General features: G+C 43.0%; 1 protein-coding gene and 1 long non-coding RNA gene across 5 annotated transcripts; one reads left to right on the top strand and one right to left on the bottom strand.

Moving 5' to 3' along the window:
- Positions 1 to 189: 189 nt before the first annotated feature.
- On the bottom strand, positions 190 to 26,515 carry LOC119146853. 4 transcript variants are annotated; one of them, XR_005103864.1, is made up of 4 exons: positions 26,427 to 26,515; positions 15,561 to 15,680; positions 5,493 to 6,060; positions 190 to 275 (listed from the first exon to the last, which is right to left on the bottom strand). It is a non-coding gene; the product is annotated as an uncharacterized LOC119146853 (long non-coding RNA). The 4 variants fall into 4 exon arrangements; XR_005103865.1 differs by lacking the exon at positions 5,493 to 6,060; XR_005103866.1 differs by lacking the exon at positions 190 to 275 and having other exon boundaries at positions 3,638 to 5,590.
- On the top strand, positions 8,898 to 27,627 carry PPP1R17 (protein phosphatase 1 regulatory subunit 17). The gene is made up of 5 exons (XM_037385145.1): positions 8,898 to 9,823; positions 16,111 to 16,223; positions 18,053 to 18,205; positions 19,663 to 19,824; positions 26,141 to 27,627. Exons 2-5 carry the CDS (start codon positions 16,142 to 16,144, stop codon positions 26,218 to 26,220), a joined length of 477 nt encoding a protein of 158 aa, XP_037241042.1. The 5' UTR covers positions 8,898 to 9,823; positions 16,111 to 16,141; the 3' UTR covers positions 26,221 to 27,627.
- Positions 27,628 to 27,673: the final 46 nt, after the last annotated feature.

The raw sequence follows: 27,673 nt of genomic DNA on the forward strand, positions 1-27,673 counted from the left end.
CAGTGAAGCGTGAGTCGTCATCTGGCAACGCTCTGTTCTGCAGAAACCAGATGAGTTAGGGACTTCTGTCAGACTCGCGGGGGATTTCCAGATACTGAAAGAAATAAATAAGGAAAGTGAATTTGGAAGAAACATAACATTTTTTTTTAATTTCTCACTTTAATTTGGGGTCTTTAGAACTTTATCCTTTTGTTCTCTGCGTCCACAGGGGAAGTGATGATCCAGCAGGGTACTCACATGAACTGTGCGACATTGCTGTCACAGTTGCCGAAGCCCTTTGGAGGAATAAATTAATTACTGTCTTCAGATCATACAAGGAAAGAGGATAAAGGTCTCAGAGGGAGACAGGTAGGAACCCCAAAAGCCTTGGACAGCTGGGGAGGCTAGGGGCTATGTGAAACACAGGGCTTCTCAGGCACTAATCCCATGCTGCTGGTTTAGTTTATCGGCTAACAGCATGTATGTGAAACTTTGGCTCATGTTGCTGCTTAATGTTTATTAGCATTTATGCTTTCCAAAGGGGAAAGGAGAGTCTATAAGCTGATTTTTAAAGGTGCCTTAGGATGAGCCCACCAGCCCCTCTGGGCAGGTTGTGGGAGAGCCATGCTACAGCCCCGGGCAGCAGAAGGCAGATGGTGCTTGGGTCCAGCATCTTGGCCTTGCCCGACTTCTGGACGTTGTGCTTGGCACCAGCAAGAGCTCAGACATTGTTAAACGAAAAAGAAGAATAAAAAAAAAAGGTATGTATGTGGTATTTTTTTAACTGCCCTATGGTTTTGAGCCTTGCTCGAGTTTTTCCCTATAAGCAGGAGGTCTAGGAGCTTAGCTGGATGTGTCATTCTGTATCTTATTAGGAAAGTGAGCAGCAAACAGTATTGTATGTGCTTGGACATAAGGTCCATGGTAAAATCAAAGAGTAATCTATCCATCTCTCTTAGGTATAGCCTAAGGAATACCTGCTTGCTGTCCTGTGAAGCTGTCTCTTAATTCATTAACAGAGCGTCACCTTTCAGCAAAAGGGCCTTTTGCACTCTCCTATGAAATTTCTAGGAGTTTTCTTATTCCTCCTTTCTGTGCGTCTATGTTCAAATATGCCTGTACTGTTCAAAAGAAGATTAAGTGTCTATTGGTGTTTTAAGGTATAAATTTGATATCTGGATATTTTTATAGCTTGGGTCCTTAATTATACCACTCCAAGAGAAACACTTCAAGGATAAAGATTAATTGCTTTTAATGTTATTCCATATTTGTAATGCTACAGATAATGCTTGTTTTAAGTAAGTGGAAACAGGTGTGTAACAATTGATTAAATTAAATTAAACAAGCAAGTAGGGAATGAAATGCACATGGCTATTTTCAAGGAGAGATATTGTAAACACTAATTAAGCAGCTGGAAATCAATAACTACACAAAACCATTCCCTCTTCCCAATTTTATGAGATGGAAGAAGCCCTGATGTTTTCAATCATGACATTGTTATTTATACCTTGCTGAGGTATAAGTAAGTGATGCCTATAACTGGGCCAGCCATGGCATGGATGCAGCCAGCTGAATTTTCTTATCTGGGCCTTTCTGAATCCTGTAGAGGCCCAAGAAGCATGATGTAGCACCATTTTCACACTGCCCATTTATTCCCAAAAGAGAGAGTGACTTGTCTAAAGTGACTCAGTTTCAGAACTAATTAGCAAGAATAACCCTCCATTCCCCTTCTGGCTAAAATTAAGTCCTTTTATATAAAGTAAGGGATGGCTAGTACTTTTCCAGTGCTGAATTACCATCCAAGACTCCTTCATTTTTGTGTGTACATGAATAAAAAAGACTTGGAAAAGGGAGAATTGGATTTGCAAAATTCTCTAAAGGTCTCAGTATAAATTTTTGCTTTTAGAGAGTCCCCATTAGCATTGACCTTCTTAGTCAATAGATGTGCTCCCTGCAGAAGCACAGATGGGCTCTTGGCTTTTGTAATGAAAATCAGTTTGATGGCTTTTTCTACTACTGCTAGCAGGAGTCAACACTGCTAAGCTAGAGCAAGAAGCTACTTTCCAGTCTGTTTTGTCCAACCCTATGCACAGCTGTTTACAAAGGTCCTAGCAGCTACCCATTTGCCACCCCACAAGATGGAACAAAAGGCTTATGTTGGATGCACAGAGGATCCACAGCAGAGAACTTGCCTTATGAGATTCGCAGGTCTCCCCATGCTGGTTAAGGCAGGGGTTTCCCTGTACCAGCTGGAGCAATGCCTGCGCTGGTTGAGGAGGGGGAACAGGTCTTGCTGCTCAGAAACTGGTGGCCAGTTTAGCATTGGTGTACACAAAGCCTGGCTCTTAGGTTCTATGGTAGATCATTAAAAATAATAACTAAAAAAAAAAAAGCGAGGAGAGAGATGCATCCTTCTCTTTTCGTCCCTGGGGCCCCCAGGAAAGGTGAGTGAAACAGGTTCAACCTCCATCCCATGCACACTGTCTCCATCTAATCCTGAACAAACCAAGTTTGTGTGGATTTTACAGACAGGAGTGTGGTGTGTCTGGATGGATGGAGGTATTCCACGTAGATAATTAGAAATTAATTGGAACACAGACTGCACTATGCCCACCCTTCCTTCCCTGCATCTTCCCACCACCATCACCTCCTCTCCCTGCTGCTCTAACAGGGAAGCCATAAAAATACTGCTCCTGAGGAGGGTGCCTTGGAGGGGGAGCAGGGAAGAAGTGGAGGCTCTTCTCTCTCCTGGCTTTACAGGTACGCATCTGCAGCTTTTATATTGGGTTGTAAGTGCATCCAGAGGGTGAAGTGGAAGGCTGGATTTACTGTCACCAGAACACCTTCAGCAGGGACCCATACTGCTGCTTTCACAAGATCTCTGGTCCTCTTTTCACATGCATAGGAGCATTTGTGACAGTGACTGTAGAAAGTGGGCGCCCTGCTATTACCCTTCCGCAAGATCCTCACGGAGGTTTGCTTGCAGCTGGAAGCTCACGGTGTTTGGTTTAAACATGCGTCATACCTTTGGCAGATGACAATTCATATAATGAAAAGAGAGTTCAGTTCAACTTGTTTTCAAAACTCACTTGTTGGAAGATCTGTCTGCCTTTTCTGTCATGTATTATGTTAATAATTTCCTGGCCCTGCTGAACAAAAAGAAGCCCTCTGTGGTCTCACTGGACCATTAGAAAAGAGAGGCAGCTCTCGCCTGCCTCTGCAAAATTTCCTGATATTAGCAATTATTGTTCTGATGTTTCATTACTGATAAGTAGGAAACCTACCAAAGAATGGGCATGTAATTAAGCTACAGGCAAAGAGGCGCTTGACTGGTTGGACACCGCTTGAACCCAAGCAGTCTTTATTCATCTAACTGAAATAGATGCTGCCCACTGCATACCAGCTTCACCGAGGTCCTCTCTGTGACATCACCCGGGCGCTGTTCCCCTCACTTAACCCAGATGATGGCTTTTCACTATGATGTGGCTTCAGAGAAGGCGTTTCCCCAGTACTGTGTGGGCCGAAACAGCAGTGCTGAATGTGAATATATGATTACCCTTGAGGCAAGAGAAGCTGCCCAGTTCATTCTGGTGATGTCAAAACTCTACATGCCCAACAGAAATTGTCTTGCATTAGCTAATTAATCTAGCACAATTGTCTTGCATTAGCTAATTAATCTAGCACATTTTCTGTGTATCATGGCAATGCTCCTTATTCTAATGGCTGCCTCATTAGAAACATCTTTCTGGTAAGGTACAAAATTTGCCTTTCTGAGACAACAGAGAGTTTCATCTCCCGAGGTCCGGACTCCATTGAAGTCACACTTTTGGGAGAGTTTCCACTTCTTAATGTTGTGTTGGGAAATTAACTTTGTGCCATCTTGGCCCCATTAAACCAGCGGGAGTTTTGCCTTGGACTGCAGTAGAATTTGGATGTTGTGCACTCTATAATAATTGAACTGGAAATTATAGGATCACAATCTTCCTTCTGCCCTATTAATGAGCTTAACAACTTGCTAGCAGCAAGCTTCTGCAGATAAGGAATCTGTGCAAGTATTTACACAAATCCCACATGAAGCAAAGTTTATATGTCTCTAATGAATGAAATGTAATGTGCCCATGCTGGGCTCGGTGTTCAGCAGCCTGCTGCCAAACCTTCAGCTGGGCTCAGCTCTATTGACGTTATAGGAAGAATGGATAAAATGCTAATGACTAATACACCTTTTTGGTATTAGAATTGCAAACTTGAAGTGCAGGCACTGAAATTAAGGGGAATTTTAGACTTGGTTTCAATAGAAGCAGAGCTGCTTCTACAAATTCCAACCAGTGGAGGGGTGGTATTGTTTCTTTTCTGCCTTTGAAATATTTTGTGTGACTTTCTTTGTACCATCACCTATAATGGAAGAGATCATCCCAGACAAAGGACACCATCCTGCTCTGAATATCAGGCAGTAATCTGTTTAGCAATAGCAACCAAGCAAGGATCATTAGCACGCTTCCTTCCTCCTTCCCTTCATTTTGTTGTATGGGCTGCATCAGTAATCTGAAATTTGAGGGATGTTGGATGAAGACAAGGGCAAAAGCTGTGCACGACTGCTGCCACTGGTGCAGCACCACTGCTATCCTCTGGGCAACCTGAGATTTCTCAGGTTCATGGGATGCAACATCCCCTTATTTCCCCTCTGCCCTTCAGCACAGATACAATCCTCAGGAGGCAGGGCTACAAACCAGGCAGCTATCGGTGGGCTGCAAAAAATCCTTGTACGCTGCAGGAGGCTGGAGTGCTCCAACTCTGACACCTTCTCTCAACAACACAATATAGAAATGCTTTGTAGGGATCTTTAGACCAAGCTGTTAAGGACAGCGGTGTTCAAATAAGCTGCTCATAAGTGGACTGGGAGGTGTTTTGATTTGCTTCACTGGTCAACAAAATATAGGGCTCTTTAACACCTTTATTGTAGCTCCTTAATTGTGCAAGTAGAAATATTTTCTCAAAATCCCTAGAATTACAAATTACAATAACCACAGCATGTATATATATTCTGTGTGTGTGTGTATATAAAACCACAAACCCAACTGTTTTCTTCAAAAGCATATCCGGATAAGAAAACAGCAGTCCTGAGCCTGCCATCATCACATGCCAACCATCAGGGCTCTGACTGGGCCAGCTGCGTGACCAGGTAAGGATTTACATTAGACATCAGTCAATGGTGACACCCAGAATGAAGTAGTAAAGATGTGGCATGTAGAAGACTGCTTCCTTGAACTCCCATCCTCTGCCTTCTCTACCCAGCTTCAATTACTCTGTTACAGTTTTTTCTCTACTGATTTTTTTCAGGACTATAAGTACTGAAAATTAGGTTTATTTTCCTTTGTACAGTCAAAAGAAAAAAAACAAACAAACAACAAAACAACAACAAACCCTCAGGATATGGAAAGATATGTTCTTCCCTTTTCCTACAGAAAGGAGGTGCTAAGAAATGCCGGAGATGCAGCTCATGGTTTGCCACTGACCGAGGAATGCTGGACAAGTCAGCACCTCTGCCCAGGTCCCCCTCCAAGATCTGAGCCAGCCACAAACTGGAAGTTCCTGGTAAAGAGTCCATGGTTTGCTATAACATGAAGAACAAAGGGTGAGTAGGATGTTTCAAGATATTTGCTGAAAACTGGAAATTCCCAGGGAAGTTGAGAGGAGGCAGTATTCACCCTCCCTGAATTTCTTTGAAAACCCTCCCATGCAGATGGCTCTGCTCTTTTCTTCTGGGTTTCATGACCTGGGTTGAAAGACTTTTGGTCTGATTTCAATCAAACCTGGTTTATTCCGCTTTTAATACAGTGTTTACTGGATAACACATGCTGAAATATCCTCTGTCGGGAATGTTCACGGACACTGAACTCAGGTCTGAGATGTCTACATCTCTTTGCCATCCTGCTGCGAGGCACAGACAGGCACAGCCTGAGTTTGCTAATAAGTCTCTGTCCCTAGTCTGAGAGATAAGCGTGTGTTGCAGGCACTGGTGTTTCTCACACCTATGTGTTCTGTTTCCAGCCAGAGAAGTTGTTTTCTTCCCAGGTTTGCAGCCTAGTAAAACAAAGCAGACAGTGTGGAGGGCGTTAGAAAGGAGAGCAAAGACAGCGGTGTGTTAGAAGCTGTTCAATATTTTAAGCTATAAGCACAGGAGGGTTGTGATGATAGTTGACAATATAATGCTCAGGTGCATAGTTGCAAATGCTGTAATCTTGTAGAGTCTGTGGTGGTTTAGTAGAAAGACCCTGTGTGTTAAATGCTTGGGAAGACACAAGTTTGGCACCTAATTCACTAAGCCAAGGAGTTAGAGGGTAGGGTGAGGAGTGGCAGTGGGGCTGCAGGAAAAGGAGCAACATGACAGATCTAATGTACCTTGAAAGGGAAGGAAAGAGACTTCTCTCAGAGGTGAAGGGCAGCTTTCACCCCAGCCTGGCTCCCACCTTGCTCCGTGCTGCATAACAGTGATGCATTTAAGGAGAAGCACAAGTTACACAGGCCAGAGGTCATCTGCTACTGCTTTGTCCCACGTCTCCCTGGAATATAGTTTTCCACTACCATCTGCCATTTGCTGGATTTTTACATCTGTCTTTCCCTAAAAGTAACCTCTGCAAAGCCCCCTGATGTGAAGATTGACAAAAAACGTGGACCGGAGTCTTTAGGAGCACCAAACTTGAAAACTTTTCTCCCTCATTTAAAGCCACATCTTTTTCTTTCCTTGCTTTCTTCTGGCTTACTCCTCCTGAAGTAAGCAGGAAGACTTGGTTATAGACTAAATACAACAGAAAATGTTAAATTATCTATGTAAATGTAAAAGCACAGGGTAATCTACAATCATTTTCATGTCAACTTAGTGTGATACTCTTTTCCCTTGGCTTTGCAAAAAGAGTCTTGTCATGATGCTGTGACTCTTGCCACAGAAACTCCCCTTGCCACTCTAAATGGGGCTATTTTCTTCCAACCTTTTAGGACTCCTTCATAATCCCCCTAACCTTTGCAGGGGCAGCAGGAAGGACGTTTGCATGAGAGCCATCTGTCAGGGTAGATACAAACCCCAGACTCCTCTGGGCCTTAGAGACTGCTCCAGCCTCGAAGGCTACACTCAGCAGTACAGAAAATACAGATTGTTTCCCTCTTGGACCCAGGACAAGTGTGCTGCCTTTCAGGATGTGGCAATGATTTTCCTGAAGTAAGCCTTCTGTTTAAAAAAACGTGAGTTATCTCTATGTTTGAGTCTGTGATAAATGCAGCTTATGCCCTTATATGCATATTCTTTTAGATATAAAGGCAAATGTAATGTTTGTAACAATTTGCCCGAGAAGTTGGCGCATTGAGTGCAGGTTTCAATCTATTGCACTTTTAACCTCTACAATGTAAAGGGAAACCACATTAACCAGCAAGTGTTGACTGTACATCAAGCAGCCTGTTCGATACAAAAACACAACACTGCACATTGATCTACTGATCAAACTGCTCTGGCTGCAAAGTAACTTATTTAATCAATCACAGTCTGTTTTATACCTATGACAACATTTATAAGGTGACCAAATGAATATGTATGTATATGTATTTGTGTATCTATCTGGTTCCTATTAGATCGTCTCCTCCTTTCCCATCTGTCAAAGCTGCATTGCCTGTCTTCTAAAGCACTAGCCTGGAAAGTTTTATACATGTGCTTATCTTTAATTACATGAGTAGTTCCCCAAGTGCTGAAGGGAATACTTGCATACGAGGGAAGGGGGTTAAAGTGCAGATTTATTACAGACTCAGACTATTTTCCAGGCTGTGTTTGTGAAATAACTGAACAGGAAGGATTATAGAGCTGGCAGGAGTCCCAACCCTCTTACAAGCAGGACAACTGTAAACATTTAAAAGATCAGATTTGGGAGTAAATCCTCCATCACACTGGTAATGCAACAGCCCCTCTGGAAAGGCTGGGATCAATCTTCCACTGCAGTAAAACGGTTCCGTGACGTCGGGCAGTACCTGACGCATGTAAGAGGTAACTAGGGTTGGATGTGTGATCTTGGTGAGCGTGACAGGCCACTTTCCTTGTGAGTAAAGCTATCCTGTAATATTCCCAAAGCATCCTTGAGATCTGGTGGGTAGAACAGGAAATTATTTTCTCATCCTCAGGGAATTTTTCCAGTGCTATAAATGACTGAATTTTTCAATCAGGACAATTGAAATATTAAAGGGCAATCTTGAGCTGAGTTTTGAAACACGTTTCTGATTTGAGTATTTTGTTTCATAAGCCTATTCTTTAGTGGTCTTATTCTGACTTTTCTGAGTTCATAGGAGAATATGAAATTACTTAAGTTTCTAAGTAAAAGGCATTTCAGTGTAAAAATAGAGGGCTCTGTTAAAAGTCACTGCAAAGAGGAGGTCTTGACAATGTTGAAAGTAAAACGAAAGTTATATGGAAACAGGCAGCTCATAAAACCTGATCTTTTATTGGCATTTTGGGGGTTGTGTGGTTTGGAGGAGTTTGGGGTTTGTTTGGGTTTTTTTATTTATTTTTTCTTTTAGAAACCTTAATCTTGCCAACAAAATTCTTAGTGTTCTTTACTTAGGCCCCTATGCTCCATTTTTTCCAGAGCAATGTAAGCATGTATTTTTAAAGACAGGTCTCCAAGACACTGAAACACACACAACTGATGCTCTGCAAGGTAAGGAATGTGCTTATCTCTCCCAGACATCAATGGGGAAAGCTCCCAGCTCTTCCAGGTGGTGCCTTTAGAGCATTTAACAAGCTTGGCACTTTGCAGAACCACACCTGAAGCACACAGGATCCAAGGGTGCTGCACAGTTTGCAGGGCTGGCAATTAACACTTCACCCCTTTAGGCCTTCTGTACAATGTATTATTTACAAAGGAAACCTTGACTAATTTAAAGTATGCAGTGCATGCTGGCGCTGTTGAATTGCAGCGGCTGAGTGGGGAAAAAGACGACCAGTAACCGCAACTGTGAGCAGTCAGAGGTTTTAAAGGTGTTTTAATACACAGACAAGCATTTTTGCTGCAAATGAATGCTAAGAGAGGGGCAGTTCACTGTCCTACTACTGAATGTTTCCCCCAGAGCTTTTCCAGCATCAGGCATGTTTGTATGTTTTTCCCTCAGTTGAAATAACAGCTCCATCCGAAGGCATGGGCTAAACTGGGAGAGACCAATCCCTACTGGCAAACAGCTGGCAGCCACAGAAGACTCCTTGCCCGGCCCTGTGAATGCCACGCTTGTGTAACTAGTTGTGGCCAGATACACAAACGCTGCAGTCATCACTGAACCTCAGCGCCAGAGATGGTGTCCATCGGTTTTAGTGCTTATGGTGCTGCTTCTAGACACGTGCCCTGCCTCCTTGCTCCACTTTTATCCTCAGCACTCCCCTGGGTCCCAGACAGCATCAGCCTCGCTCCCTCCCCTTGCCATTTTCTCTGCGCCTCTTGACACGGCGGCTGCAGCTCGCCTTTTGGTTTTCCGCGCCAAAGATTTTGCATCCTCCCCTGCTTCTCTGGAAGCAGCAGCTTTTGCAGCTCTTGGTCATCTGGCAGGAAAGATGCCTTCGCCTTGAGGCGCTGCCGGTCTTCCCCACCCTGTTCCCTTTCCTTCGGCCTCAGCAACCGGTGGAAGAGGAAGGAAAGAGGCCTGCGGCGGGGCAGGGGAGCAGTGATGCTGTTCCCCAGCCCCCCGGAGGACGCCTGAGAGCGGCGTTGCCATAGTGACGGCTCCCGCCGCTCCCTAGATAAGGCGGGCGGGAGCATCCGCCGCAGCCCCAGCGCAGCCCGGTCCCACTCCGGCCAGTCCCGCCGCCTGGCACCGCTTCGTAAGTACTTCATCCACCCGCCTTCTCCCGCCTGGGTGGCTCCTTGCTTTGCTCTTTTCTTTGCCTTTTTCTCTTTTCCTCCCCCTTTCCTTTCGCAGCCACTACCAGCAAGGCACATCGCCTGTGTCACCCGCAGGAAAGCCGCGGTCCCCAGTCTGTGGGGAGTGGGCTGGGGATGGTCCCACGCAGGGGAAAGTTGGGGTGTGACCGTGCTGAGGCTGGAATGCATGGCTGGGGGTCGTGGGCTGGAGCTTGCTTTAGAGACAACTGCTTCAACTAACTTTAACCACTGCGACAATTCACAAGCAGATCATACAAGCCAGCAGAGTGGGAACTGGTATCAGGACTTCTTATCCCACTACAAAGGGTCGGCACTTGCAAAGGTTAGTTTGTACCTCAAGGAAATAATTAAGACTTTGTATTTTTTATTACTTCCAAAGACAAAACATTTGTGACCAGAACCTCTGCAGCTGTATCTTCCATTTTTTCCCATCAGTCAAAGTTTGACTGTTGGTTTTTTTTCTCTTTTTTTCTTTTTTTTCCACAAGTTTATAGGAGATAGTGGGAATCAGTCCGCAGCCCAGCTGGGGTGTTGAACTAGCCCCCACAAACACACTGTCTGTGAGAGGAAACTGCTCCCAGACCGTTCTGTGGTGTTTCTGTCTACATCCACACAGTTATTGGTAGCAAAAGTTTTAGTGGAGGGAAGCACCTGGATAAGACTTTAAAATACTTAAGTGTTTCCTAAAGTATACTCTAGAAGAACAAAAATCAGGCTAATCTGATAAGAATGCTTGGAGTGAGCAGCCTAGTGCCCAAATAACTGAAGAAGAAACTCTGTGCAGTAGCACGAAACTGTCTTCTGTGCTCAGGAAGATGTCACCCTGATATAGTAAAACTTGTAATAAAAAGTTTGAAATGCAAAGCAGGAACACCCAGACCTACTTTTAGGGCACCTATTTCCTACTCTGACTGCAGGAGACAGGTTGCCTTGCTTATTGACAAGATTTGTCCAGAAAGCAGTTGTAACAGGGCTAGGATAGGGCCGGTGTATGGATGAAGGTGGGTATTTGCTGGTAAAGGCGCCAAGGCTGCCTGCTGAGTGCGAGTGGAAGGAGCCAAATGCAGCCAGGAGTGGTACCTCTCCCCTGGGCCCCTGGGCTGTTTCAGATGAGCTCTGTGTTGGGTAGGTGGGTGCAAGATGATTATATTCAGATTGTAGTATCTTATTTCTTCTTTACATAGCTGTAAATGACAATGCAAATAAGTGGCCTGCTCACCCTATAGGTGCCTGCAGAGGACGCGTGGCAGGAGGAAGTACAGGTCTGTCTTTGCCTCCCACATAGGCTCCGGGAGCAGAGCAGGTAAGGATGCTGGGAGCCTGCCGGTCCCTCCTTGCTCAGGTGCTTGCTGCAACCAGCCAGAATGGGACAAAGCAATTAAAAATAATGTAATAATCAAAACCTACCAGGAGCCCATAAGTGTGGGTGCAGTGGGAGGAGACACACCAGCCTTAAAGGGCAAACCCTGATGCCTGAGCAGCTCTTTGGGCAGGGCAGTGAAGTGCTGCCTTCAGTGCAGGTTGGACTGTAGCTGTTGTGGTCCATCCTCCACCTCCTGTCAGCATGGGGCAGCACACTGTAAGTTATAACCAGTCATTCCCATTCCCAAATGTTGAGTGCATCAGCAGCAGCAAGGCCCTGCCTACAGGAATGTGGACAAACATGTGTGCATGCTGTCCCACCCCAGGGCCTCAGCTGCCTCCATTTCTGCTCTTGAACTCTCCTTCTCTTGGCTCATGGTAAAACCATGTTCTTATGGGGTGCTCTGGGACCGGCAGAAAATAGGTATGTAGTGTTATACACGCTTCTGTAGCATCATTATTAGCAACCTACCAAAATAAATAGTTAAATGCAGATTGCCTGGTGCCACCCAACAAGGATGCTCTCAAGAGTACTTTATTTATGTAACAACTCTGTCAACATGCCAATGGTTTCTTTAGCGAGTATGCCTGTCCTGCAAACTAGTGCATGTTTTTCCATGCAGCTCAGAAATTTGTTTCTCCATCTTATAGGTAAATAAGATCACCTACTGATGACTCATCTGAGAACTGCATTGTCCCTTGAGACTGGGTACAACTATCCATAGGTACCTGATCTCCATGTAGCTGCACAGATCCTAGGAGATCAAATCCTAGGAGAGGCAAGAAATGGAGATTTAACTTTCTCCTACCCAAAGCTGTTTCTGTGCCTAGCTCAGGATCAACTGGAAAACACCCAGGTCTTTGGTTTTGTTCTCAAAGCTTTAGTTTTCCATCTTACAAGGTAGGTTTTTCTCATGAGATTTCATTTTAAGTTGGCTTAAATGTCACATGTTCAGATTGTTTCAAAAGATCTACATCATTTTGGAGGAAATATGTGAGAGTAGCTTTGCTGAGTATTCCCTGTGCTCCGGCCTGATTACTTGTGACAAATATATACGTTAAACCAACTGCACGTTAAAATAGTAAACCAAACTTGGTTTATTTGTCCAACCCTTAGGCAAAATATTTTTACCTAATTGAAGTCTGGAACTGGTTGCATTGGACTTTTTGATGGAGACCCACAATTTAAGCAAAGAAAGGAATCCTATTATTTGCATGTGTTTGAAAACTGTTAGTGAGTGGTAGGAGCTGTACATCTTTCTCTGGATAGCTTTGTTTGGGCACCTTAGTCAAGCAAATACAACAACTGAGAATTTGGAGGGGAGGGATAAGATAGTGACTTTAAGCTACCTAGAAATCCAAAGCTGCTAACTAGAAAGTGAAAAGTTCAGATATTTGTCATCTGAATTACCATCTCTTACAAGTGTGTATGCCCAAAGGAGTCCTGCTGTTACATGAAGTGACTCAGCATGAAAGCTCATCCACATGAGGCTAAAGTAGCTTTTACACATACCTGCACTTTTCAATCTGCCTCATCATTCCTTGCTCTTCGCTGTCAGCAGAGTCAATCCTATCAAATGTTTTTACCAGAAGCAAATGCAAAACTGTAGGTAAAGCCAGAATTTGTCTCACCTTTCAGGGAAGCATTTAAGGTATCTCTATCAGCTCTGCCTTTTCCCAGAAGAACCTTGAGGCGATTCCTTTAGGCACCTCTCTCTGCAGCAGGGTGGTACAGCCTAGCTGCATTGTACCAAAGTCTCAGGCTAAATGAGTATTGAATCCCAACTCATATGGAAAAATCTATATGCATTTCAGGAAGTGGCTCCTGCTGAGCGTGATTTAGAGCTCCACTGCAACCATTACAGTTGCACAAAGGGTCAACATGGATCATTATGTCAAAAAATATAATAGAGCACATGAAAAAAACCCACCTTAGTCCATCACATAAATAGCAAGCATCAACTAACCAAGGTGACTGATGGCAGCAGAGTGCAAACCATGCCAGCACAAAAGCTGCTAGGAAAAAAAAAAAAAAAGTTGCACTTGACACACAAAATCCAACAAGGCACTTCCATTTGTAAAGGCATATTAATGGCTTCATACAGTTGCCATAGCAGTCTTCCTTCTCCCCATGTGAAATGTTACCGGGGAATCTGTTTCTTTAGGGTCAGGAATTGATTTTGGTGGTTTGGGAAAGCACCATTACAATGCTCACATACATCACCTCTCTGAAAGAGAGCTCTGTATGTAATGCACAGCCACAGGGTGTAACAGCACTCACTGGTTCGCACATCGTATGCAATGTATATACACCCAAGATACCAAAACTCCTGGTACATTTTGCTAATCTTTCTCTTTTTATTCTTTTGTCGCATAGACTGTCACAATGTGCAGTGTGGAAACACTTTTGTAAGCAAGGTGATTTCCCTGGCTGCAGGAAAAAAAAATAAATAAATGGGGGAGGGGGGAGGTTGTCAAAAGTTAGGCTGTAAAGCTGAACTTTAAAGCACTGAAGACGTCAAGGGCTTGGCATCTGTGGCTATGAAAATCTGAAGATGTATCCAAGAGATTTATTTTAGAATACTATTTTTCAAACTACTGTATTAAGAAAAAATAATTAAGGATGTCTTTCATAATCTGCATATACCAATCCTACATTAAGTCTCTTTGCAAAGTTTAATTTTTATTAGTTGAAATAATGAAACAACTTAGTGTATCAAACTGAAGTTAATCATATTTTACAATGCATTTCTGGTCACTATAATTTACTACTGATTTTACTATCTATCCTCAGCTTTTTTGCCTCAAGACCTATTCAGAAAAAGTCCAGAAAGTTTTCAGTAAAATTGGATACAGTTTCAGACACTATGAACAGAATAGCCTTCAGAAAAGAACATTTTCCCTACAATCATAATATTTAGCCAGCATGCCCTTATCAAATCCAATAAAATCAAGTGGCATTGAGGAAGAAAACCACTCCCCCTCAAATCACAAAATGCAGTGTGAGCCTTCATATGGCCAGATAATAAGTTTTTGTTTTAAATAAAGCTACGACTACTTCATTTTAAGCCATAGCTATTGCTTATTTATACACTGGATAAACAGAGCAACCATACCATGCTAAGGTGCATTCAAAGATTTCTTTATGCAGGGTCCTCTGAAGCAGAAGGTTATTTTTTCTGTAAATGCAAATGAAGTCTCCAGGCAGCAAAATCCTTCAGTGCAGACGTGAAGCTGGACTGGAACAGTCCTACAGTGACCAGCCAGAGACCGAGCCCCTTATGCAAACCTGATTCAGTAAGATATTGAAGAATTTGTAGAATTTTACAATTTTTTTGTGAATTTGGTATACAGACGGGTATGGGAGTTAATCCCATATGTACGCTATGAGTCAATTCCTGACCTTTATCACTGTCAGCCAGTGTTGCCCCACTCACTTTGAAGTCAGTGGAGTTTAGGACATGTTTTTCCATCCCCTGAAGAATTAGCTCAGTGCACAATTATGGGTGTGACCTTTCATGTTTTGTTTGGCAAATATTTATGTGACTGGATTTTGCTTGAGAATTAGTTGTTCCTTATATAGGTACAAGTTTAGTCATAGGAATGAAGTTAATCCCCCTACTATTCTGTTTCTTGTTGACAACCACTACAGAGAAATAATAAGGTAATTACCTCCAACAAGATAAAAACAAACTCCCAGAGTACAGTCTCCTATTTTCCCATCCTCCTTTTTACTTTTTTTCCCACCAACTGCCTGTTCTTTCACCTTTCTTTTTTATCTTTCCTTCTCCATCTTCCCTTCCTTCCTTCATTTTCCAATTCTTTCTTTCTTCTACCATTCAAGTTGTCTCCTGGTTTTTTTCCTCTTCCTTGCCTTCCTCCTCTCTACAAGCAAGTCACAGTCTGCTCTTATTCCCTGAGAACGGAGGTTGTGAGTAGAGAAACTACCCAAGCTTTTGCTGGCTGAGGGGGGATACCCAGATCGCCCAGACTGCACCTTCACATTGAGGGTTTTGTCCTTTAATATTGCTGTGCCATTCTGACGGGTTTCTACTAAGCAACCATAGAAATAAATGCTCAGCAGTGAAAAAATGGTCTAATTTCCTTCTCCCTGTAATGGCATCTGGGGTGGCCCCAGGGTGAGCGAGTCCAGGAGCAAATCACAGCTTGGGGGATGCTGGGTGAGCTCAGGGAGGAGGCTGGGCTCCAGAACCCCCCTGCAGTTGTGAATAAAAGGGGTAAAACAGCCAAAAACAGCAGTCCAGAGAGACGGAGACTTGAATAGCTTTGTGAAATGGATTCCCATGTTCTTACCAAGGTGATGAATAAGTCTACTTCATGCTGGCTTTGGGGTCTGTGGACACTGGCCATCTTCAAGGGCAGCACTCACACCTGAGTCTTCAGGAGTGTCTAAGATCTCTTAGAGGAGCTGAACTTTTAAGACAACAGAATTAATAATTACTTAGATTGTATGATAAATACCAAATAAAATCCTTAGTTTACAGTTGAGAAAAAAAATGGAGAAGAAAACCAGAACATCCCCTTTCTAGCATTTACTTTGTGTATGAGACGTTGGCTTTACAGAAGAATACTGACTGTGTCTCCCACGCTAGTGTGGGCTGCTTACAGCACGGTAGGTGGAAGAACGGGCTATTGCATGGGTAACTAAACCAGCAAATAAATGCATCTCTTAGCATGCATGAGCAAAACAGGCCAGCAGACTGCATGACAGAGAGCAGCTGGAAGGCAAGAACTTCTCCTGATCTGGCTAGCAAGTGGATACATAACACCACTATGTCTGCTTTATGCCATGCGGCTGTTTCCACCCCCCCCACCTTTTTTTTTTTTTTTTTTTTTTGTGTAGTAGCTTCAAAGAGGGAGAAAAGCCTGTTTCAATGATGTCAACAGAATGTGTTCAGCCACTTGATATCCCAGAAGACAGACTGGACAAGCGAGATTCACACTGTAACCATTTAGGTAAGTGTTATTAGATGATGTCATTGCAGTAATGAGAGAGGTGTTGTCTTCACATCATTAGGTCCTGTCCAGTGTCCGTTTTTCCCCTCTGGCAACACAACTGAGCCCTCATGAAACGTGATAGATTACACCTTCTGCTGATACTTCTGATGCCAGATGGAAAGGCAAAGAGCATTTTTCCTGCATATAAATATCAGCAGAAGCTCTAGAGTGAGGTTAACGAGCAGAAAGGAAAAAAGAGTCATTGTTCTTTTCCGTAGTACAGAAAGTAAGGGAGTTTCTTCATTTATACTACAGTAAACTGAAAGCTAGGATATAGAGGAGCCTTCCCTGAACATGTTTTCCATATGCAATTTCAGTAAAACATTTCAAACACCCTCTTTGCCCCCACTGGGGCAGGTTTCTAAATACTTCTCCTTCATCGTCAATCTGTTTCCACTCTTGAACTATTTCATACATAACTTTTGCACTGAGAGTACCAGAGACATCTTTGCTCCGCCACACTCCTAAATATCAGACTTCATATTGATAGATATGCTTTTTGCATATTCATGGCCTTCGCCTCTGCTTTAAATGCTATTACTTCACTCTCGCCTTACAAAATTGTCATGAAGATTTAGCAACCCAGAAAAAAAAACCACCTCTATTTGCTTGTTGTTACCCTTGTGATGACAATGAAATACAAATGCAATTTCACTTGCTTGTCAAAAGAAATGTCTCACCGCAGGCGAGCACAATTTTATAAACTTTGTTTATCTGGCCTGCAAGGAAGATTCCTGCAAGGAATGCTAGTTCTGCCTCTGCCACATGGCAGTTCTAGCCACAGGCACCACTTTTACAACTGCTGGTAATACCAAACATAGTTGTTCCATAGAATTACTTATTTAAACAAGTACAGAACAAGTCCCATTCTACATCTGGGAAACTGAGGCAGCAGGAGGTTAAATGAGCCCATTAGAACCATGCAGGAAGCCTGTGAGGGCCAGAAAAAGATGCCACATCTTACAAGGACTTCACCTGGAGGTCACCCTTCCCTTGCCTACCTGCAGGCTTGCAGGCACACAGCTGCCTCAAATAGCGTGGGAGAGCCTGGAATGAAGTCCCATTGCACCCAAGTCTGCTGTCAGGGGTTGGGTAGGGGTGCGGGGGACCCAGCTGAAGCCAGACAAGCAGCTTTTAAGAAATCACAGCATTGGTTTGCATGATGACACTAATGACAGGCTATCTTCAATATATTCAGCTTGCATAAGCACCCAGAAATGCAGAGCCTTGCAGAAAAAACATGCTGACCATCTGAGTCAAGGTTTGTTTGAAGGGAAACCCAGAAATCCAGTGTAATGGTATGTAAATCAAAAGTGAATACCAGGCTCTGGAAATACAGCCAGCTGCTGAAAGGCACAATGCCTTGGCTCAGTTTACCAATACCTCAGGCCAACCCAACACACGTAAATCCTTCCTTCACAAAAGCGCCCTTGTAGTTCTTGAAGACACAGCCCACACAGCTGGCGCTGGATGAAACAGGGGTGGCCATCGGACCGCTGCACACGATGGTGCAGCCTTCCCTCTGCCACGTACCGCACAGCTGCCCGCAGCGCTCTCCCTCGGCTTTATGTCTACCACCTACAACGCAAAGGACCACCTAAAGCATTTGACTCCCACACAGCATGGCACAGAGGCCTCTTGTGCCGACTTTCTATTTCGGAGATGTTTCTCTACAGGCATTTTAATTTACTTGGAGGAAAGCATATTATTAAAGCTTTTCTTTTCACCATCTGGTTTATTATTTCCTTTCAGTTTTAATTTCTATTCATCTTTCATCCCCCCTGCAGAAGATCTTTCAGAGCAGCTGATTAAGAGCTGTGACCTCAAAAAGAAACCAAGGAAAGGTAAAACCATCCCAGCTTCTCAAAACACTGAACAGGAGCAAAAAAAGCCAAGGAGAAAAGATACACCAGCTTTGCATACCCCACCACCTCTAACAGGTGAGCACTACAGCTCTTGACTTCAAAATCCCAGTTCAGCTGAGGGAACTGAATCTGGGCTCAGGTCCAGGGACCCCTCATTCACTTACATCCCCTGGGATGTGGGCAAGAATGTAGCTCCACGCTGTGCGCGCCTGGGAAGGCAGGCACACGCAGAGGGTGATTTTCTCCAAGGAATTCCTTGTTAGATGAAGGGTTTTCTTACAGGGTCTGGAAATACCAAGGTGAGCCGATGTGTACTCTGGGATGCTGCCTTGGAGCTCATAGTCTTGCTGCCTTTATGTGATAAATGATGTGCATTTATGTATGGCTGCTGAGCCATGCTAGATGTCCCGATTCGATCTGGCCCAAAATCAAAAAGGATCCAGTTCAGCCCCTGCACTTTCTTGTGAAACCCAGTGGTCAGGAGGAGGCTGAACAGGGATAAAGCTAGGAGGGCACCAGAGAAGCCCATAAGCTGGCTGCAGGTTGTTCCTCCTGGAAACCTCAGGGCTCTTGTGCTTATGGGGACTCTGGCAAAGGGCAGGTGTTTCAGGAAGCCAGAAACCACCAGAGCAGCAAAGTGGCTCCTTGGTAGGATGCTTCCTGCTGCTGTGCAGCTACAGACCTCTGAAGCTGCAAGGTCAAATGCCACCAACCTGGTAGGGGGAAGAAGGGAAGAATGAGCAGGAGACTGCCACTGAAACCTGACAATCTTCCAAGATCAGAAGCGGGAATCAATGTTTGTTGCTTCTCTCTGTTAACAAGCCCTCCTTGTTGTACTCTCCAGGGAGAGAGATGATTCTTGTATCAGCTGCATAGAGTTCTTCTTCCCATGCTGCACATACACAGAGGAGTTAGCCAGTAACTACTTGCATGGTCCCCTGCGTATCTGCAACAATTTGTCAAGTCAAAACCAAGCAGCTGGGATTTTCCAGTATTTGTAATCCAGATATTGAACTTGACTCTGTTCAGCTTTCACATGTATCTTCCCCTCAGCAATTCTCTCTTAGGCAAGTGGCTCAGAGGCTGGAGAGCTGCATCTTGTGCCTGCAGTAGCCATATCATAAAGAAAACATTATTTCACTAGTTAAAACAGGCCATTTCTGTGTGGTCACATTGCTCCCAAGCAGAGGCTTGAGCATCCATATGATTAAGCTGCTTTGATAAGATGTCTAAGCTTCTGCAGTTCATTGATTGCACTCATCTTTACCATGATTTCTGACGGGCTGTTTAGTGCATTAAGTACAACCAGAAACCAGCTGGCCTGATAGCATCACTGTCTATAGCCTATGGGATATAATCAGCTTGGAGGAAACCTATACCGTTGCAAAACCTGAAGAGTAGGTACACCATGCAGAACAGATCATGCATTCATGCAGCCTTACTTCAGAGCAGTCATTGGGAAAGTTGCACGATGCAAACTTCTTAAATGTGAACAAGGCTTAAGTGACATGTCCCTTTTTTCTTGCCTGCAGGCATACTTTCAGACTTTTCTGATAATCTGTTGAAAAGGTACGGTATCACAGAGAAGCCACAGAGAGAGAGAGTGAGTCCAGGCTCTCAGAACACTGAACTGGAGCAGAAAAAGCCCAGAAGAAAAGATACGCCTGCAATACACATCCCACCCTTGATAATGGGTAAGAAACGTACTTGGGTAAAGGTGCTCCAAAAAAGCGGCAGAAAGTGGCTAATATTGGAGGTATGCTGGGAAGGAGCTGGAAGGAGGTTGCTCTGCCTGCTGTACTGAACCTATTTGGTCAAAGTATATAACAGCGGTAGCTCATGGAAAGTCTTTTCCATACCCCCTGCTCACACTCTGGGGATAGAAGAGAGGGGGAGTAAGAGAAGACATTATATCACTTTATTATCTCTTGCAAACTTAATTCTGCTTTTGTGAAAGGCCAACTACTCTCCTGCTTTTCAAACATGAGCACGTGCAAAATTTTAGGTCACCAGCACTAACACGGCTTACACTGCCTCAAACATCCCAGAGCAAAGCTGTCCTGATTAAAGTCCCCTTAACTCCACAGTCTCTGACATGCATTGAGGAAACAAAGCTGTGATGAACTTCTCGTTAACAGCACTTGAAAGACAGTTCTGTTCTTCTGCCATAATACACAGTGCAGCAGCTAATTTGCTTGGTGACCATATGGAGCCAGCTAGCCAAGCTTGGGTTCCAAGACCCTTTACTTGTTGTGTTTCCCACATTCCTCTGTCACAGAAGAGCCTCAATTCATCAGTATTTCTGAAGGTCTTTGAAGGCACAAAGCGCTGTGTAAATGGTAGTTACTAGTGCTAGGTAGGGATGCAGGAACTAGTGCAAGTTTCTGTGCTGTGCTCTAGCCCCTTCCAGATCACAGGATGGAGCAACAAATGAATGAACAAAAAGCAAACAAACCCCAGATCCAAAACTGGTGCCAAAACTGGAAAACACTGTTCCCTTAGGAATCTCTCGTATGAGCGAGTTCTGCTGTGGGCTGGCACCAATGAGCAGTGAGGCACACTAAGTGAAGAGGTCCTGAGGCAGATACTGAGCTTAGTCCCTCAGGGCCAATGTATATCAAGCACCTGACTTTCAGGTACACTTTGAATGGAATTTCCTGTACATCTAATAATTATAAGGTGTGCAAATGGCTTCATCAATCCAAATGGGCACCTGCATTTGTAGACATCTTTCTTTGTGAATCTGAGCCTTCATAACTGACTTATATAAAAGTGTGCAAGATTTTTTTTTTTTTCATTTAATCAGCATGAGACTACCAAAAGCAGAGAGGAGCATGGCTAAGTTTGCAGGAGTGTGGTGAACAGTTCCTTGCATATTGATCTGCCTAAGGAAAATACATTTTTTATTTGCTCATTGAAGTCAAGCATCGCAATGGCTTGCAGCATCAGAGCTGCTGTGAGTCATTAGAAACCTTGTCCAATTATTTGCAAGGGGAAATTAAATCTGTCATACAGCTTCTGAGCCAACTGCAAATGTTCCACTTCAAAATACTTAGCATAGAGCATTGATAATGATCTGCTGGAGGAAATTACCCAGCCAATTACCTGGAATTCCACATGACAAATAAATCTAGGGGGTGGGGGGAATAATCAGGTTTTTAGGGATTGATACAGAAGCAGAGGCAAAATTTATCAAGCCATTTGTAATAAATATTAGTCCTGCGTATCATACTTAAACCCTACCCTTCTAGTGGACCTTGAAGGAGAGATGAGATTATTTCGGTCAGTTCAAAAACACTCCCTAGAAAATCTGCCTTTAGCTGTTTGTAGCACCTTTGAACATGCAGTATGTTCTTTGCACTTCAGGGTATATGCAGAGAATGAGAACCTGAAAGCAAAACACGTTTTATAGAAATCAAAGACAAAATGTGTGACAGCGAAGCTGAGAGGCTTGACTCTTGTTTGGTTTGAATGCAATTGTTAGCTAAGAGGATGCAGCAAGGGTGGATTATTTCCTTGACCTGTCTCAGCAACACTCTGGTTGGATTAGCATCAAGTCACTTACTACTTCAGGTATCTACCCTAGCTTTAACTGCCTCAAGTAGGCACTTGAGAAATAAGAGCCACAGTAAGGTTCTTCTCCCTCCCATGAAGACTTCCTCTTTAACTTCTAATAATTTTCAATGCAAGAAGATGATAATACAAGTTATATGGTAACAGAAACATGTTATAATCCCTAAAATATTTGGTAATCAAAAAATTCGAAAGGAAAGGAGGAAAAATGCAATGACCTTCAAAAGGGTGGCAAAATTCAAACCATGTGCGTTTGCTGTTGGGAAAATGATATAAATTAATGCAATTTTCAGTTGTTTTCAGTTATCCCTCCAACGCCACTTTCTTGCCTACTGGTGAAGCCACCTTCCAGCACACAGCATGGATTCAAAGCAGCCTGCTAGACTCTGCCTCTCCGGCAGCCAGCTTTTCCAGACCCTGTATTGTAGGTCTGTTTTCGAGTGACTGACGGCCAGTGGCAGACTTGTGCCAGTGTCAGGGGCAAAGCAGCCTAGGTGTTTGCATGCCTGAATTCCACCCCCTCCCTACTCTAAGGATGCATATTTTCTTTTCAAGAAACATACTGATTTACAGCATTCTGCTGGTTGTGATTAGCCAGCGGCGGCTCCGTGACTTGCTATGAAAAAGTGACTCATTGTGTCTGAGGGTTGGTCCAATATTTACTACTTGTTTACTTTCAGGGTTAACCCATCAGGTAGCAGACAGAGCACAAACAAACTCAGCTCTTGCAGAACTGCGGTGCAAAACAGAACCTGAATTATAGACTAGGAGACCTGAGAAGCCCCATCAGGGCTATGTACACTAAATAAATATAAGCAGGCCTTTCTGTCTCTGTCTCCCTTTTACCAGTGGTGCTGCAGTCAGCAGCACACAGTGCCACATGTATCCCTTGCGACCTGCTAATAAGGATTGTTCCCATTTCTAACATGTCCCCTTCAGATCCTTCCCAAAAGCCACTTCCAGGTGCCAATTCAAAAAAACTACACTTAATTGTTTGTAGTAACAAGATTAATTACTAGATTATCTTTTTAAGCAGCTGTCCACACAAATAGCTTTGTTGTAAACGTAGCTAAAACATGGCAACTGTATTATCTCACTCACTTTCGCCCAGCTGGTTATAAGCACTCTAGGACAGTCCCTCTCCTTCTTGCGTAGCCAGAGATATTTTCTATCACAAATAAAAGCAAGTCAAAGAGACCACACAAAGTGATGCAAATCAACATATCTACTGTATGGCATGTGATCCAAGTGAGAACTAGAAAGTGTTACCCCTTGCAAACACCCAATTGAAATAGGAAACATGGGTGCAGAAAAAGGGCTGATACAATAGCATCTGAACATTACTGTCTGGAGGAATCCATGGTCTAACCGTTGCCTGCAGGAGGCTAAGCTTAAATATCTAAGTCTGGGCATCCCAAACCTCTGTACTCTGCTCTGGGATGCTCTATTGCTATCTGCACTTAGTAATATATGCAATTAACTGAAGTATTTCTGAGAGGTCTTCAGACTTGTAGGTTTGAGCAAGAATGGAAATAAATACACATGGAAATAAGGGATTGCAGTTTCTGAAATATGGCTGCTTAGGGTTTCTTAATCAGATCAGAGATAACTAGTAAAACCATGGTTTCAAACTCATTCCCTCTCATGCCCTAGAAAACCAGTTAAGGTAGCTCCTTCAGGATAACACCCCTGAAAATCTGAGTGACGCAGTAGAAGCAGAGCAGTTTCATCTCACCTTCTGCCATTTTCCTGTGCAAGTGATGTGACTGGAGCACTCCAATACTCTTCCAGGACACCTACAGGAGCTGCCTGCAGGCAATCAGGTGGAACTAGTGACATCTTGCTGGTTTACTGATTTATAAACCAGGAGGAGTGGCTTAGATCTAGGTGGCACCTGGCAAATGGTTGATTTAAGCTGGCAACCTCTGTCAACACCTGAGCTTCCTAACAGAAGCTCTATTGCCTCTGTGATCCTAGTTTCTAGCTAAAAATTGTAAGTAGTTGCAAATTCTGTTGGGAGAACATGACTATGTTGTATTTCTACTCTGCTTTCTTTAGTCACATCTCTTGGCAAGTATTAACAGAGATCTGCTGGATGAGCTGCATTTCATAATACACACAGCTGGGAAAACAGAGCCAGGGAGGACAAGTGATTTACATCAGTACAGAGAGAGAGATGGACTTACAAATGGTCCCCAAACCCAACATCCTACTCACTCCTTTAAACCCAAAATTTCCAAACTGCATTTAGTAAAGCACACTTTCTCTACAAGTGATCAGAGGCATTTGTATCAAAGAAAAACATTTCTCTCCCACAGTCAGAGAAATCACTCTAGCTTTAACATCCCATTTGGATCCCCTCTCCACTATTTTGCATTGAAAGGCTGATTTTAAAGGTGTGTAGCTGTCCTTGAAGTTGCTGGTAGTCCATGGTCTGGAAGGTTAACCTGTAGTTCTAGGCTATGTCCTCCTCTGAGCTTTGAATACTGAAGTGAAAACCTTTGGAGTTCATCAGCCACCAAAACGGTTCATTGATAACGATGTATTGTAGTCTTGTTAATTGTGGTAAGCACCTAGCACACTGCTGATGTGGGTCCTGCTGAGAGCTGGGGGCCTCTGCTTTGGCTGCTACCTTCCAGCTGCCTCTATAGCATCTGCTCTAAAAGAGCTAGTTTAGGTGCTATAACCAGACCATCAGAATTACATAAACATACGTTTCCTTCATCATGTTGTAATTTAAAGAGAGTGGACATGATCACAAAGCACACAGCTTTATTTAGCTCACATTCCTGAGTCTACGCTCAAAACAGGTTAGCTCTCATCAAATGATCCACTGTAGCTTTACATTTCAAGCATATTTTAGTTATGTTTTCCTCATTCCTCAATGGCTCCATGAAGAAAAATAACAACAACAAAAAAAAAAAAAAACAACCCAGAAAACCACTCCCCCTTAAAAAAACCACAACCCAAATCCCAAACACAGCAGGGGGTAAAAAAAATGTCTGTATTTGCCTAAGCTGTCTATATGAATAGAAGTCTGAACAGGGAACATTTACATCCATCTCCATAAAACAGCATAATTCTTCGCAGTTAACAATAGTGGTTAATCAGTTGCTGCTTGAACAAATGAAGTCCTTTGTGTTTCAAAATAATATTCATTCATGTTTTCCAGTTTATCTCATGGTCCCGCTGAAACCAGCTAGTTCACAAGGACTGCATATAAATGAAGCAAGAGCTAACTTAAATGAAGGGCAGTATAGGTTAATATTTTCATTAATTCATCACCTCTTGAAAAGACTCCAAAGTTGAAGAAATTCTTCCTGTGTGGCATTGCTCTATTTTCAGACCTTGTCAGGACTGAAAGCCTTCTCTGTGAGAGGGCTTTCGATGCAGAAGGAAGCAAAACAGGTTGGGTTTTGACAGAACAACTCAGCTGGTTAGCACAGACTGAGAGCAAACAGTAGGAGACTGAATTAGGGAGCAACTCTGTTGGTCTTGACACAATGGTAACCCTCATCCTGTTTTTAGACTATGTCAACCTCCACACCAAGGAATGTGGGCATAAAATATCTCTTACAGATCACATGCTTTTTACGTGCAACAGGCAAAACCAACATGATCTGTTAAAATAGGGATCAAGAACATTTTCTACCTAATGCATTGTTCTCTCGTCACTCTATTAATTTCATTTCTAATTAACAGAGCAGTTACAGTAACTGATACCTTGGTATCACATAGACTCAAGATCCGTAAGGGGTGGATTTAGTGGTTTAAGTATAAAAGAAAGAAAGAGAAAAAGACACAGAAGAGCAGGGAGACAGATATTTGTGGAAGGTATGATCCACAACCTGAGTGTTTTCGCACTAGCATTCATTTGGTTACTTTTGCAGTTTATTGATATTTTATAACTTCAGTGGGGACAGCACTTGGCATGTGGGTATTCTAACATTTGTCCCTTTTGGCATCCGCATTTGCAAAATCTACATAATAATACTATATACATATAGAAAACATACACATGTTCACATACACTGACTCAGTCACATAGATTAATCACAGTATTTATTTCATCATGCAAACTCCTTCTCTTTTTTAGCTTCCCAAATGCTTGTAACAAACAGGTTCCCATATGAAACTTCAGTATCCCTTTTCCCAGGTAGCAGAAAAAGACTGGATTTAAGATTCCCTGATAATTTTAGATAAAATTGCAGTGATCCAGTTATAGTTCACTAAGTATCAGGAGACTGGTGTGCCAAAAATAAATGAGTAACTCCCATGATGTTGAAAAACTACGTTAGAATCAAGAAATTAGAGAGGAATGAAAAATTCTTATTATACTGAAATTTTCTAAAGAAGTAATATTTAAAATCAACTCCTTTTTTCTCTCTTTTTCTTTTTTTAATTTTATTGTTATTTGTGTGTCCTTCTGTTTTTAAGGCACTAAGCTGCTTACAGAAGAAAAACAAACGGTGATTATGGAAGATGAAGAAAAGGATGGAGACACAATCCCCAGTTAAGATTACTGTGATATTTCTAATAATGCAGTGTAAATAATTCTGGGTCATTCGAAGTGGCAGCACATATAAAAAAGAAGTCCTTTCATTTTTATAAATAATAATTTTCTCAAGCATGCACTTGAATTTAAATTACCTTCAAGTGCTCATCTGCATCTCATGAAATCCCAGCAAGCATCCTAGGAGATGATGACAGAAATTTCACTTACATGTGGGGTTGGAAGAATTTTCTTGGTTTACTAAAAGCAGCTTCCCAGGATTTTTGTCAACGAGGAATCCACCTCAGATCAGATCTAGCTTTGTGCAGCACGGTGATAAGGGTTAACATAAAAGACACCACCAATCCAGTGTACCTGGCACTAGATGCCAGAGAGGTTGGTAGCACAGAGCAGTAGAAGTTCAACTAATGATTCAAATTATATTTTTCTTCTGACATTTCACTTCATTTGTCCAGCATTCCTCTGCTGGAATAACTCCGACTGCAGTGAAAATCCCCACGTGCAGAGCTGATGGGATAGATGGAGAGGGTGGGAGGGTAGGAATCGACCTTAGAGTCCCTGAAACACAGAGTAAACACTTCTGCCTGTATCTGCTCATGACTTGTGTTTGTGAGGAGGAAAGGGTAGATTTACCATAGAATGAAAACTTACAGCTAAGGGCTGTCAGCATTGACACATCAAACAGGACAGAGGGCAGAGCTCTCAGAAGAGAAACTATGGGAAGTGCAATGCCTGCCTGTGACACCAGTGTAGGCTATTGACTGTTTTTTTTTTTTAAATCTTTCAAAGTTTTTGTTCCTGGGCTGGTGAAAGATAAACTAGTTGGATAGTTGATCCTTTTACTCCACATTTTTTCTTTTTTTAAACTGAGTCCTAGGTTGTCAGTTAGGAGGGGCTGTAAAGATTAAAAATCACAGTGGGAAAGTAAAAATTGACTAAAAGGAATAGTGCTACTCAACGGCATACACATACCGCAAGGTGGAAGAGCATCACACTTTTTTTTAAATAATTTACCTCATTGATTCAATTAAGAATTGTTTCCACAGCCAGCTACAGCCTTCAGTATTTGTACAAACCGAGACAGGTATTTGTAGACTATTATACAAAATAGGTAGAACTGGGTAGTTTTGTGCTTGCCTTAATAGCTCTGTGCACTAGACGGAGAAGTGCTGCCGGCCAGACCCTTAGGGACCTCAGCAGAGAGGTTCAAGATGATCTAGCCTGGCAGACTGAATTTAGTTATCTTTTTAACACCCTTAAGCAGACAGCCGAGGAGCACACTCGTTTGGACTCCATTTGCCACAGTGACTGACCCAGCATCTTTCATGAGAACACAGTGCATTCTGAGATACTTAGCTTCAAGATGTAATCAACAACAAGCTTATAATAAATATTCATGTATGAAAGTGTACAAAAGCCCAGCTCTATTATTAATGGGATGCCTGATACCTTGGAGA

This window comes from Falco rusticolus, chromosome 4, assembly GCF_015220075.1.
Source record: "Falco rusticolus isolate bFalRus1 chromosome 4, bFalRus1.pri, whole genome shotgun sequence".
NCBI lineage: Eukaryota > Metazoa > Chordata > Aves > Falconiformes > Falconidae > Falco > Falco rusticolus.

Coding starts and splice junctions, on each gene's coding strand:
- PPP1R17 (XM_037385145.1), top strand. CDS start 16,142: ATGATGTCAACAGAATGTGTTCAGCCACTTGATATCCCAGAAGACAGA. Junction 16,224..18,052: donor TTCACACTGTAACCATTTAG/GTAAGTGTTATT, acceptor TCCCCCCTGCAG/AAGATCTTTCAGAGCAGCTG. Junction 19,825..26,140: donor CATCCCACCCTTGATAATGG/GTAAGAAACGTA, acceptor TCTGTTTTTAAG/GCACTAAGCTGCTTACAGAA.